Genomic DNA, 15,077 nt, shown 5'->3' with positions numbered 1-15,077 from the left:
GTTTGACTATGATGGACGATTTTAGAGACGAATTGTGATTTATAAAATGAATATTGACTGCGTAGCTAAAAATGAGGGCGAGTACAGCCAACGACACTGTGCTAGGCATAGCCCGCCATCGCGCCAGAATTTGTAGGTCGTACTCGCTCTCTGATTGGTTCGTGTTTTTCCTTAATAACTCGTAAACAAACCCGCGAAGACGATTTTCGCTAAGGAAAATGTTAACGTCAAAGGATCACAGGAATCACCCTTCTCAAGAGCTTACGCCTTTCGCAGTAGATCCTATAGATCGGCGTAGGCGAGACTTCTCCCCGTACTTCTTCTTTTTCTTCTCTTTCGCGTTTCTTGCTAGGAGAGAAACTAGTCGGCCGTAAATAATGTTTATTGCTCGAATCGCCATCGAGTGGTACCCTCGAAAGCGGCGGATCCACGGTCGTTAAGGGCCGGTTTCGCGTGACAACGGTATCACAGCGGTGCTCGTCACGGTAGTGCGAGTCGGGCCTTAGACGTGAAAGTAAATGAAGAGGAAAACTACACCGAGTGCAACCATGGATTGCACGCGCCTGGCCTCGACACGAGCATGATTCCACCCTGTGAATGACGTATTCGAACGAGCGGCGGCACCGCCGAGAGTCTTTCAGCGGAAATCAGCTTGCACAGCGGTGAGTGAACATTGTTGAGCGACCATGAAAGATCCATAGAATGGATTGCATCGGTGAACAGGAGTGGTGGGGGGAGAGGGAGAAAGGAAAAAGAAGAGGAAGAAACGAAAATGACGGATACTGGAGGGGGTTCTGAACACTGCGAGGGGCTAATACGCTGCTGGAAAGAGGGAGAAATTGGAAAAGCCTACAGTCTGTTGCTATGGTGACCCTCTATAACGTCACCCTACGTGTACGTTCGAACAGTGCTTATTGTGAGCCTCGTCGTACTCTACTCGAATGATATTTACAATAGTTTACGACGATCGCTCATTAACTTCTTGATCCCGCACAACGGACGCCTGTTAGGGAGCACGTGGCAGTATTTATGGTGCTGTTGCGGGGATAATGCGGAGAGTGTCGAGAAAGAAATTTTGCTCGAACGGGGCAGGAATGTATCACTTGATCCTCATAAATTGCAAAAACAAACAGGATTTGAATTTAAGGGTTATAATCGATTTTGCGCCGTTGTTCATGCCTTAGTATGTACATAGATGGCAGAGTGACATATACATCTTGTAGCATCGTCTTGAAGTGCGTAATTTGTTCAACTTTTGTTAATTCTGATTCATGGGAATTAATATCAATACGAATTATTAATTTTGTTTGTATTTTGTGTAGAACGATTACGTAGAATGTACGTAATTCTGAGACGGACCAACAAATATATTTGAATTTGCCGCGCTTCTTTTGGTCTCGTTCTCGCTATCGTTCTTCTCATTCTCGATTTCGATCTCGTTTCAATTCTCGTATTGTTCTCGCTCTCGATCATTATAAATTTAAATGGGAAATAAGGGTTAATTATTGCCGAAATTACGTACTAAGAATTTACTTATCTGATTGAATTGAAAGATATTAATTTAGAAATGAAAAAGAACATTAAATCGGAAACGAAGCTTCTCGAGAGTATTCGCCTCTTGCAAAATATTCTTAGCATGTCCACCAATTAGATCCTTCGCAGTAAGTAGCAATTAGGTTACCTAGTTCCTTCACGGTTACATTAATTAGGTCGTTTGCTTTACTTCTTGCTGCCGTATATCTAGAATGGGAATACACGGCTGCAACTGCTCATCAAACTTCGTAAAATTAGTTCAGATAAGCCGATGGAGGCCACGTGCTATCATTCAAATGTTCTTTCTGTAATTTCGCCGGCTTTTAATATTCCAAATCGAATTGCGTGTAGCTAATTGTATTAGCAATTAGTAATAATTACATTAGCTAATGTAACACATTAAAAAGCGACTGCTTTTATTTTATCCGAAGTAAATATTACTTCGATACATGACTTTGGCCACTGAGAAAAACATTTCTCATATTTCAAAACGAATTTGTAAAAAGGCAGGTATTTGCTAGGTCTCAACGTGGGAAAGAAACACGATTTTGTCCTTTGATATTTTTGGGAAGAATTCTTATCTAATCTCTTTGTACATTTACTTTCCATATCTCTTTTAAATACACCATCTGACTTTAACTGTTCAACGGTGCAACGTGTGCGTACGTGACGCGTGTATGCCTAATGACATCAGGAATCGTTTTTAATATAAGTTGTAATTAGATTCCCGTGTTTATTAAGAAATGCAATTGAAATATTGCTGATTCAAAACAACGAACGGATTGTTTGTATTTTGCAATTACTTTAAATAAATCTTTGTTTCGTTGCTACCGTTCTCTTGTTATCTGTGTGTCGTGGTAGAAGCAATCCCTTCTAAAATAAACAATAACAATGTAATAGATTTGAATAATTTTACACTGTTGATTTTAAGATCTATTTCCAAAAATACGTTAACGGAATGAAAAGTTCAATTGCTATCCAGCGGTGTAGAAATATGAACTGTTCGAATAAGAATGATCTTCGGCAATTTTTTTATAGCGTAAAACATCGATGAAACTTTCCGTTACCTACCATATATATTCTTTGAATTACAAGTATATAGCATTTTCTTCGTTACATTTTATCGACGTTTACCGAAATAATAAATCGTGTTCTCCAGGAACCTGCTGCGTGCAGTCTAGCATTTTTTCCTTCGATCCAGAACAAAAAATAAAACGGAATTTCTTTTCATAATGGAACTACGCGTCATATGAATCTAAATCCTTTTTAGAAAAATACAAAAAGAGTAATAATGCGTCGCTCCGAAAACTTTTAATAATAATATAATACAAATTTATGTATCAAAGAGTATATACATATTACGTTATAAAAAATTTCCGAAGATCATCCTCTATTTTAATAGTTTACTTGGTTCGATTGCTCTCAGAATTAGTACACAATATTTTTTCAACGAAACGAATTGTTGGTTTATGTTCAACAAAAATATGAAATTAGTTTAATTTTTGTGTGCGTTCAATTCTGTGAGCAACTGTGTACATAAATGTTAATGTACTTGAGACCTGTCGAAAATATAGACTATCAAGCACGTTTATACGAATTTCGATCGCTCTGTTTTACGAAAGGAGATCATCACGAAAAAACTGGGTGTAGAAACGCTTTTTTTTGACCCACTATAAATCCATACAAGGTGGAGATTTATCGTTACCGATCGGTTGGGCGCTCTAACGGTGGCATTCGATACTACAGCACGACAGTGCTACGTGAGAAGTCGCGACGAAGTGGTTTTCTACTACGGTCTCGGTCGTTGTTTCCCGATCGCGTACGAGGCACGTCCAACGTCGCAGACCGTGTGTCCCCGGCGTACTTATTCGTGTTTTCCCGTAAACGAGAGAAGCTCCGCGATTCGCCTGCTCGCATTATGTTGCCTTTGCTTCAACGGACTGTCCGGTTGTTCTTGTTAACGTAGCTTGGGAAGAGACGGTGTGCACCGTGAGGCCAGGTTATCTTCCTCGTACGAGAGAAAAGTTTTCGCCGTCGGTGTACAATGGCGCGGGAATCTCGCGTTCCCGAATCGATGTGTGCACGGCGTAGGTGATGATCGGTGTTCGTACATGTGGCATGGTGTTTATAGTGAACAGGAAGACTTGCATACCCCGCTGGATCGACCAGCCCGACAGTTTTTGGATACGAGCCGTATAGTGAGCCGCCATGAGGCGCATTAGCGGTAAGCTGAATGCTCTTTTCATTTCTTCCGTTTTTTTTCTCTCTCTTCTTCTTTTCCTTTTACGTCGACAGTTCGTTGTATCGATGAACCACTGCGGATTGTCGAATCGTTCATTCTTCCGTGTGCGTTTCACGACGTTTCGACAAATGTTTTGAACAGCTCGAGGACGTGACTGAAGTTTCGGAGCAGGATGCGTGCTTTGTGCGAATCTTTTTTCGATTAAGATTTCTTGCATCTCGTTTTATGGTGTAACCTGTTTTTGACGTATTGCGAAGTCGATATTTTTTCTTTTTTTACTGAAGACTCATTCATTTTATATTTGGTTGGTTGTGTTGCGTCAGTTTATAAGTGTTACATGTCAGTATGTTTTATTTTTTTATCCAGTTGTCATGAGAAGACAGATTGTGTGAAAACTATTCGTAAAGATAGTCTTGTCGTTTCTTTGTTAGGCACTCCATCGAGCACAGATTAATTGGCGTACAGTCCTTGTATCTGGTGCTGCTCTGTAGTTTTTGTCTCTCTTACTGCGAGTGAAATCATCGGTGATGTATATCAGTTGTTAATTAAACGTTGATTTATTTGACTCGCTGTGTATTCGAATTATGACCGATCAGTTTGCAGCTACTTAGAAATGTTATCGCAGTACTATGGATTGAAGAGTAATGCTCCTTATCTCAGTTTCTTATAAATGATCAAAAATGTGATCATTATTCGTGTACCTTTTATATTACTGAAGAATGTGCAAGGAAAAACATGGTCTGTCCAAAAAGGCACATCATATACATAAATTTAACTTGATACAATAACTTTATTATAGTAAGCGTGCAAAGTACATCCTTAAAGAATATTCTACAAAATATATTCTCTTTTTATTTTGTTCCTCTTTTATATTGAATTCCTTCGTCTTATGTTTGCTTAGATCAAACAGCTACATTTTATTTTTATAAGGTGTAGATCCAAGGATATTTAAAAGAGATAGTATTATGTAACATTCAGTCCTCCCTTCAGAAATATTCAGTGAAAGAAGTCAAGGTAGTGCATCAATATTAAAACATACTGAATTTTATTCAAAATTAATCTATCTGATTTCAGTTAAACAATGTATATTTTTATAAAAATATGCAAATTCCATGTTAAATTAAAATTATTAGTCTCAGACACACATTCTAATATGTATGAAATGTGGAAGAGTACACTATTATTTTAAATCTGAAGATCATTGATACTTTTACAGAACTGATAATAGTATGTTTGTATTTATCTTTTACTTGTGAGATAAGGAAATCTCAGTAATTTACGCTGAGCTATCTTCATAAATGAAGATCTCCATAAATTATTTAAGACAGTAATTCTTTGTATTTGTCAATGAATACATGTTCTTGTTATCAAGTTTTCTTGCATTTCAAGTGGCATCACATTGTTGTACTAAGCTCTATTAAACTATTTGCCATCAATTTTTAATTTGTTTATTTATTCACGATATTTATTCGTTTAAATATTCGAATTGCAATATAAAACCTCTTATATTTCAACGTTCAATTAGTTTCAGAGAGTGTCTAATTTAATCAATATTTGCTGGATACATGTATTTGAATAAGCTGGATTAATTAATAAATATTCACATATGTCGGTGATAACCGTGTAAAATGATATTCAGTAAGCATACATTACAGCATATTTAATTAACGAAAATTATCTGACCAATCCATGATCATACTGATGTGTGAATATATGAGAAATTATAATTTGTGGTTATAGCAACAATATAATATTTCCTTTGTTTCTCGGACTCATGTAACGTAAATCTGACGAATTAGGTTTCTCGAACGTTTAAAACAATCTAAAACATTTCTTTCAGGTTCAGTCTCTAAAATTAAATTGCAATATTAAATTCTCTGATATTAAATTCCGATTACATTTAATTCATTATCTGATTCAACTTTTTCTTTTTTCAGTTCTCTCTTACAGTTTTCTTTTCAGGAAAAAATGTGTAGAACGTTGACCTTGGGAACATATTTCTGTTACAGTACGATAATTTCTCGCGTATTTCTAAGAAATCGATCATTTCTAAGTTAGACCCGTGCAACCCTCGAAATAGCCATTACTTGCTATTTTTTTTGGGGGGGGGGGCAACAGATCCTCCTAATGGACACGCATCACATGTTATGCGTGCGTGTTGACATTATAAATATGCAGATGTGTACGTTAGTCCAATGAAACGTGAAAAATTGTATGCTTCAAATGCTTCCGGATAAAGAAGATTTATTTTTTCTCCTAACCTACTTATATACTAGCGGTGTACGGTGGCTCGTTTCACCTCTGCTGCGTTTGTTTACACAAGGGCGGACCATTTAAATGGGAACACCCTTGCTGACGGATATACAGGGTGGTCCGGCACGACCAGAGAGTGTCACATTCATTTCCTGGTCACACTTAGGAGCAAAACAAGACAAAAAGAAAAAACTGGTAACCAACAGCGTTGAGCGATTTATGGACGTCTATTTTCATGTGACTCCTTGTTAGTGACTCTTTCTCTCCTCCAATTGCGTGCTGTTTTCTTTTTTGCAACGGACACGAAACGGTAATACATCTCTCTCCATGATACATAATTGTAATTGTTTCGAGAACATAACAACTTTCAGTTTTTTCGATGCTTTAAACATTTTCACTATTTTCAGCCGTATAAACTAACGATTACAGTCGTGCGACGAATTTTTGTCCGAGAGGTTTTCAATCAAAGGTACATAACATGTAATTAGACTTTAATCGGTTTTCGAGTTTATGCATGCATCGCGATCCTAGCGTATTAAAATCAATTTTAAATATCGAAATTATTCACGCGACGACGTCGACGAAATTTGTATGCGAATAAACGTTTGTATAACATTATTCGCTGCAGAAAATTTTCGTTGCGATTTTGATTAATGCCATTAATGATTTAAATTGGATTTCAAGGTAACAGGATACGTTTCAAAATTCCATTCGGTGACGGTTTGTTTTAAATGCGATTCACAGAAGAGGGATCGAGGGATTCTTTTTTTATTATCCGAATCGGTGCGTAATCGAAATGCAATCGCGTTTTATTTCAATTTAATTAAAAGGAACGAACAATTTATTTCTATGTTCGATATTAAACGATTCGGAAATGATTTATGCAAACACAGATTCTCGTGGCAATTCCGTAAGAAGCAAAATTAAATTTGCATTCACGATGCTTAGGATTTTTAATTGAAAACGTTAATTGATTTTCGGTAAGTTGTCGGGGGTCAACAAGAATTGCGGAATATGATTACGTTTGATCCTAAGTCTGCAGAAATTTTTTCCATCACAGGTACATCCGGTGTCATGCCATCGGAGGGTACTATGGCTTCTTCCCTTTGGTATGCGTCTCATTCTCACGCTGCTGATGAAGCACTTAATGATGCGAGAACAGGGGGTGAAATGCCCCCCCCCCCTTAAATGACACGAATTCACGAAGGAATCTTCGGTAACCACGAAATTCCAATTTCCGAATTTTTCGAAGTCGACCGTCTTTTAATGACCCTTTAATTCCTGGCCTTAAAATTCCTTCTACGAACCACCCCCTATTTTGAGGGGTGCTGGAAACGATATTGGACTATTCTTTTCGGACGACTTTAATTGCGCTGACAATTAAGTGGGACTTGCAAATTTTTTTCAAAGATGAACATTCTTTTCGTGCTTCGCTTTTCTTTTAAAAATTATTTCGAATTCTTAAATCATCAGTATTTATTGTTTTAAGATCAATGAATTCCGATTTGTAATTTTGTTTCGATCATTTTCATTAAATAAAATTCTTTTTATGCCTTCAACAAGAAGAAGATTTTTTCTTCAAGATAACCGTAAGGTAAATTAGCTTAAAATATTCCAGCAATATTTGCTCATGATCAGAGTTCGTCCTTGGATTTTTTCTTCGGTTTTAATATTGTGTAACACTTGGGATATCCAAGTGTCTCCGGATCAGATAACTAAAATTTTCTGTCCGCTTGACCGGCATCGATGCAACCAAGAGAAAATCATGAGGGGGGAAGTAGTAATAAAAATATTAACGTTATTCGATATCATTTGATCGATTACGATATTTAAAGATTCGGATTATTTGCGATCAGTTTCAACAAATTAAATTAATGTGAATCCATACACTTTGGAAAATTCAATGGAAAATTTAATTAAAATAAAACTGGTATTATGAAACTGGATAAAAACCTGGATAAACCAATTGGATATTCCATCCTATTGGCAGTCTGCGAAACTCGCAGATGTTGAATGCCCCGAAAAATAGTGTAGAAAATTGGAAAGCCATACAACGGACAATGTCGTCGAGTGAAAAGGCGGTATTATTCTGTTTTGAAATTTTCCTTTCACCTGCCACGTGTTCACCGTCGGCGTTAAAACGGCCGTGTTGAACTCTGTTTCGTTTAACACTTGAAATTCTATGATCGTACAGCGAGCGTTAACCGAGACCTTGCCGTACTTTAGACAGTGCTTATGTAAGGGCGATAAAGAATCAGGCGTGCGTCGAATATATGCCGTTTCTTTCGTTATTCACACGAAACGTGCTGCCGCTTCCGGTATGTACATAAAGCTCCTCTTATACTGTTTTATAACGGAGCGATAGATTCTTTCAAAATTCACGGCCGATCGTTCGGCCCCAAAGCATCGTTGCCGTTTGTTACGAAAATACGAATTTGTGTTCTTGAAACCTCGACGTTTTTTATAACGTAGCGATTCGACAGAAATTTTTTTTGTTTACTGTATCAAGACAATAATACGAAGTATTGACATAAAAACTTTCGTATACTATAAGTGTTTTTGCGGAGGACCGTTTATCTTAGGCAGTTGCGCAACGAAACGAAAGAGTTTCGGATAAATATGCTTATAACTTGTGAACAAAAAATTTGTTCAAGCTGTCGCTTTTCGTATAATGACAGTAATAGCGCTGTCTTAATGCAGTAAAAAGATTCAAATTTTTTATCAAGCCGTTGCGCGATAAAAATTTTAAATATATTTCAATTCCAGAAACACCGTATATAACCATGCAAAATAAAAAGCAAAATAAATATATTTATAAACTACCGAACAAAGAATTTGTTTATGCTGAACATTTTAGTATGATTACATAATAGTATTGTCTTCAGCCAGTTGAACATTCAAAATGTTCAATGAAGCCGTTGCTCCATCCTCAGCGCATTGTTCAATTTAAAAGCAATTACCTCTTTTTTGCTACCAAAGTATCTATTAAAAATCGAGATTATATTTAAAAATTTCTTTTTAAACTTCTATTAAAATCTGATATAATATAAATTTATTGTAGAAATTCATTATAATTAAATTTTAAATATAATAATATAATATAATATTATAATATAAATAATATAATATAATTTATAATATAATAAAACCAAAGGTTCAGTGGTTGGTTCTTTCATGCCTCGCATTCGTTTCCGCTGGGTCATAATGACACGACGAACAAAGGTTGTCACTTTATTTGGATTTCTGGATTTATTCGTTCAACATTGTATTCTAAATGTAAGAAATATCATATTTATTCAGTAAATATAAAAATTGTTAAGTACATAAATATTATAGACTTTTCTACTTAAAATTTAATGAAGTTTAATATTCTTCCCATATAAAGAAGGCGAAGTTGCTCTCGAAATTTCGGAAACTACACTATGTGTAAAAAAAGGTGAATGCGACGTCACCTTCATCCCTTAAAATACTACAACGATTGCATTCAACACTTTTCAATTGGTTGTATAATTCAAATGTTATTCGGCGAGTGCAAGTTACACGGCTCGTCCTCTATAAATGAACGAAATATGTAGAAACGCGGGATCCTTGGAAACGTAAATCTCACTTCGGGTCATAATGTAGACCCAGGGAGAACAGCAGGGTTAATGACTTAATCACGCGGTCGTGAAAAAGACGGGAAGAAGCCATTCAAAGAAAGTGACCATGCGAATTCCTGTCCCATAAAAGTGCGGGTTTACCAGGTTCATGGCATTTTGCGCGTGGATCACCTGTGATAATTCTTCCACTTTCACTGACAAAGGACGAGATCTGCGTCACAGTACAGACAGACAGACAGAGACAAAGAGAGAGAGAGAGAGAGAGAGAGAGAGAGAGAGAGAGAGAGAGAGAAAGAGAGAGAAAGAGAGAGAGAGGAGGGAGTGAAAAGAAAGAAAAGGGAAAAAAGCATTGCTGGGAACATCCGGCAAATGACATTGTTCCGGTTGCAGATTGAAGGGTCAAGGAACATTTCAAGGCCGCCGGGAGAGACAGTCATCAACAAGATCCAGTTTTTACTCAACTGGAATAATATATCTCTTTGCATGCCCCGTAATTGAATGAATTAAGACTTAGTACAATGACTTTCGAGGTTCGAGGCCGTCCAAGGTCACTGGCCAAGACGAACACCCATTGGCAAACCGATCCGACAATTTTCCTAATGACTCACTGCTCCGTATCACCGTCCATATTGTTTTGTTTTCATAGAAAACCGGCTATTGTTACCGATAATATTATCGCACCGGGCGACAACTATCACGCCCCATTATTAATCGTTATAAAAGTTAGTAGACGTAGCATTTTATAAAAACGTGTCGTTAAAATTTGCACTCTGAAGAGATTTTAAAACTTACTTTAATAATTATAATTAGTTGACAATAGCATAGCAGAATCTTGTCTGGATAACGGAGGTTCATTCGTTAGGTACTATTAAGCCACATTGTAGTCTTTTATGGAACGCGAAAACAGAAATTTGCATAGTGATCCGCTGGACTGCGAATTTCGCTGTGCAAAACGCGAGAAGAAACAGGATCGAAATGACTTATCTTTCTTTAATAATTTGAATCGGTTTACAGCGACGATATATGTAGAATCTAGGGGATGGGCCAATTACGATAATAAAGTCTCAACTCTGCTATCTCCGTTCTATTATGTTTCTAAGTTTGGATACAATAAATAATAATATATATATATAAATAATAATAAATAATAATGATGTATGTAAATAATAATATTCGGATAATAGAGATTCACTTGTTACACCTACAACGCTACCTTCTCAAGTTCTGATGATAATGGTTCGTTTGCATGGTTCTATTCCCACCCAGTTATAGTAAATTTCACCAATTGTCCCTCAGTTTGTAAACAAAAGTGGACAATTTGGTCCAAGATACGATTACTCGAGCCTTGCGGCTCGTTTTTTGTATCTCCTCTTCCCGAATTGTCCATTTCTGTTTAGAAGTTGAGGAACAATTGACGCTCAGATTGTGCACAAAAGTGGACAATTAAATTCAGTATTTTTAATTAAATGTGAACAATCGTGTCACTCCGCTTAGCTCGGATAAAATCGAGGTTCTACCGTATTTATTTTAATTTGGCAATTGCTGCAAGATGTGTCTAAACGTCTCTAATAAACAGTCATCTTGAGAAACTTCTGACAGTACCATTTACTTATTTGCATTGGTTCTTTCTGTTCCTTTGTTAATACAGTAAATTCTCCCCAATTGACGCTAAGATCGTGCACAAAAGTGGACAATTTGATTCAATATTTTTAATGAAATGTGAACAAAACTGTTCATTTTTGTGTACAATTTGAGCGTCCATCAGGGAGAATTTACAGTACAATTTAAAGTTCGAATAACATAGGCTTCCTGCGAGTTCGCGCAGCAGCCCCGTCACGAATCGTTTCGGACAACCGTGGTTTGCGGCGTGCATACAATCGATACTTGCAAATGATAGAAGCCTTTTAACGGGAAACAGGACTCGGTTTTTATATAACGTTTGTGTTTCAGACCGATGGGACAAAAATGTTCTTGCGTGCGTTTTAGTCAATTTTCGCGGAATTCGTCGAAAGTGGCCGGGTGTGTTACGTGACGGGACAGGGTAGCATTGCGGGGTTAATGGGCCGTGAAAGGATTGTCCGAGGTGGACTGACCCCGCGGCGGTGCCAGGTCCCCAGAAATCCAGCGCCGCGCTCGTGGATCTATTTCTGTGGGCAATACCTTTTAATATTTCCACGTGGAAAGTTGTTTCACGTGTCGCGCTTTCGGATACCTACGCATGGAAGCATTACCGGGGGCGACCTACGCCGTTCTCCGGAAACTCGTCCACCCACCTTCGACCTCGCCTCTTTGCATTCGCCAGAACACCCGAGTCCCCGACGCTGTCGCCAACCCGAACCTGTACCCGACAACGCGAGCCTTTTTGACAGTCTCGCGTATCGTTCACCTCGGACCCGATCTCCCGAGATTTCCGTCCTCGGCGTGGTCCCGCGAGGTGCCCTTAGACGATCCACGGGACACGCTGGATTATTCGTTCAGTGATTATTCGACGGGAGGATCGTGGTTTACGCGCGAGTGCTGGAGAACTGTGGCGTGTTACCGCGACAGTGGATCGAGGTCTCGAAAACCGACTCCAACTTCCAGAGATATTCTGTGGGATTCAGGGTTGAAGGACTCCTCAGATTCGAGTCGTTCGGGAAGAATCGTCGTGCACCGGTAGGCTGAATTGGTTACAGGAGTGGAATTCTTGCTCGGTTCTTTGGGGTTTCATGGGGAATATTGAACTTTGGTAGAGATATCCTCTGTCGTGATTCTACGGATTTCACGGAGTATGGAGATCTAAGAATTTTGTATTAAGGATTAAGAATTGGACGATTTTTAGACACATCGTGTGATTGACTTTTGGGCGTGGACTTGAAAAATTGTGTATTTTAGACGCTTCACATTGGTAGGACGCTTGTAGACATCTTGTATCTTTGTTTTAGGGTACGAGAATTCTAGGTTGAGGACGCTAAAATTTGTTTTTTTTTTTTTTAAATTAGACCACCTAGCTTGGACATAGGCTGTAAATTATAAAAATAGCTATTTTGTCTTGGCAATTGTAAAAATATTCTACCTTTACTTGTAGGAATGAACCTCAGTCTAGGAACACTAATCATTGTACATATCTTGGCTAGGCAGAAGCTAGTTTGATATTAGGGACTGCAATCGCGAAACATTTCACGATTTTAGCCTCCCCTTTTACTATTTATATATGATATAAATTTCAAGTTAAGAACCCCCTAATTGCAGTTGAGTTAAACATCGGCTAGCTTGATCCTACGGTCTAGGTTCAAAGATCTGTTAAAGTCTTAGGGTACGATCCTCAAAACTAGATTCTAGAATTTTTTTTTTTTTGAAAACTTTATCTTGGAATGTGGCCTTAAATTTTGTAGTTTTCAGACATTTTTTTATCAAGCTTTAATTTAGAATATGAATTTCAGTATAGGCACTTTGAACTTTGTACATCAATTTCAGATAAAAATACAGAATTTTCGAACTCAACCTGATATAGGACCAACAATTCATGTTCAGCTCTCTGTTCACATTCCTTGTTTGGTCTTGGGATATGTATCTCAGAATAAAGATCCTAGAACTCCAATAGCTAAGAGTTTTTGGGGTATGCATCACAGATTAAGAACTCCAAAGATTCCAGATTAGTTAGATATTGATAGACATCTTCTATCCTGGTCTAAGAGTCGGAATTTTAAACTGAAATTTACAAAAATGCAACATTCATTAGACATCCTCTATTCTTGCCATTGCATATGCAATTTTTGACTATAAATCTCAAACGAAACAACTTAAACATGACCTAATATTTTGCTACTAACAATATCCATCCCTTATCTTGGCCTCTTGAGTATCAACTTAGAACCATCATCTCTAAAAACTGAAAATTCGCTAGACAACCCCGACTTTTACCTTAGTATATACACTCCAGGCTACAAATTTGAAGCAAACGAACGTAAAACATCCCCTAAAATTTTGCTAGTAACAATTTCCATCCCCTATCTTGATCTAAGAGACCAAATTTCAAATCATAACCTCCAAAACTTGAAAATTCACTGGACATCCCCTAAAAGTTTACTACTAACAATTTACATCCCCTATCTTAGTTTAAGAGCACCATCATCAACCTATAATCTCTAAAAACTGAAAATTCACTGGATAAGCCCGACCTTTACCTTAATATATACACTCCAGGCTACAAATTCGAAGCAAACGAGCGTAAAACATCCCCTAAAATTTTACTAGTAACAATCTTCACCCCCTATCTTGGTCTAAGAGCACCAACATCAACCTGTAATCCCTAAAATCTGAAAATTCACTGGATAAGCCCGACTTTTACCTTAATATATACACTCCAGACTACAAATTTGAAGCAAACGAGCGTAAAACATCCCCTAAAATTTTACTAGTAATAATTTCCATCCCCTATCTTGATCTAAGAGGCCAAATTTCAAATCATAATCTCTAAAACCTGAAAACCCCGACTTTTACCCTAGCACGCGCACTTCCCAGACAATAAATCTCAAACGAAACAACACAAAGCATCCCCCAACATTATATTAACGATGCCCACATCCCCCTAAGTGTCTACACACACCAGCAACATGCCCAAAAGTACAAGCCCAAGAATCTGCTAAGAAGAACCGAGCAAGAGTGTCTGAATAGAGTCGTGAATTAAAAAGAACACCTGAATGGAAGATTTTTGGAACGGTGCACAGGGTGGTGGACGAATGTCGGAGGGTTCGGAGCTCGAGCGCAGAGCCCGCGACGACCAGAGGAGCGTAAGCTGAACCATAAATGGCGATCACCGCCGTCGCTAGCTGCCTGGGCCCCCCGCCCTTGCCGCCCGGCAAGCGCTTTCTACAGAAGTCCTCGAAGAAATTGTCCTCGACGTACAAGAGCTTTCGGGACCCGGCGGTCGAGGCCTGGCTGCCGGCCGGGATCTTCGACATGTCCAGGAGCAGACAGTGTCCCAGGGACACCGGGGACATCAGCGACAGGCCGATCCTCGCGATAGGAACCGGCAATTTGTTCCGCAGCCGGTCCGAGGGCAACTTGGCCGCGCGCAAAACGACTGCCGCACCGCTGTCCGCTACTCCTCTCGATAAGTGCATCCAGGCGATTTATGGCAGCTGGAGGAACCTTATGCATCGTAAGTGTAACGCTCTCCGCTCGGCCGTCCGGCTAATCGACGGTGAATATAGGCCGAATAAATTAGACGGCGGCTACCATCGCTGGCCGGCTCGCCATTAAACCGCCGGACTTTTCTTTTTACCCTTTCTGCGGACTGGGGAAGGGCCTTGAAGGACCTTGAAGGGACTCCAAGGACGCGGTCGGTCGCTCTACGGGCTATCAAAAATATTTCTGCCGAAATATAATGCTTTCGCGTTGCCCGGTGCTCGATCGTTTACGATCCCGTATTTATAAATAATAGCACTGTTAAACAAAATAATTGTCTC

The 15,077-nt window shown here is 38.6% G+C and overlaps 1 protein-coding gene across 4 annotated transcripts in view; it reads left to right on the top strand.

Annotated features, from left to right (window-relative positions):
• The first annotated feature begins 44 nt into the window (after positions 1 to 44).
• The window catches only part of ckn (CRK like proto-oncogene, adaptor protein), a 36,534-nt gene continuing 21,501 nt past the window's right edge, over positions 45 to 15,077 (top strand). The window contains exons 1-2 of one of the 4 annotated variants that reach the window (XM_033480841.2): positions 11,740 to 12,282; positions 14,337 to 14,770. In XM_033480841.2, the coding sequence (XP_033336732.1) occupies positions 14,416 to 14,770 (355 nt within the window). In that variant the 5' untranslated portion in view covers positions 11,740 to 12,282; positions 14,337 to 14,415. Of the gene's footprint in view, positions 663 to 3,268; positions 3,758 to 11,739; positions 12,283 to 14,336; positions 14,771 to 15,077 lie in introns of those variants that run through there. The other 3 variants (XM_033480840.2, XM_033480860.2, XM_033480849.2) reach the window with 3 other exon arrangements.

The sequence above is a fragment of the Megalopta genalis genome, chromosome 5, assembly GCF_051020955.1.
Source record: "Megalopta genalis isolate 19385.01 chromosome 5, iyMegGena1_principal, whole genome shotgun sequence".
Taxonomy (NCBI): domain Eukaryota; kingdom Metazoa; phylum Arthropoda; class Insecta; order Hymenoptera; family Halictidae; genus Megalopta; species Megalopta genalis.
This window is presented reverse-complemented; position numbering and strand designations above follow the sequence as displayed.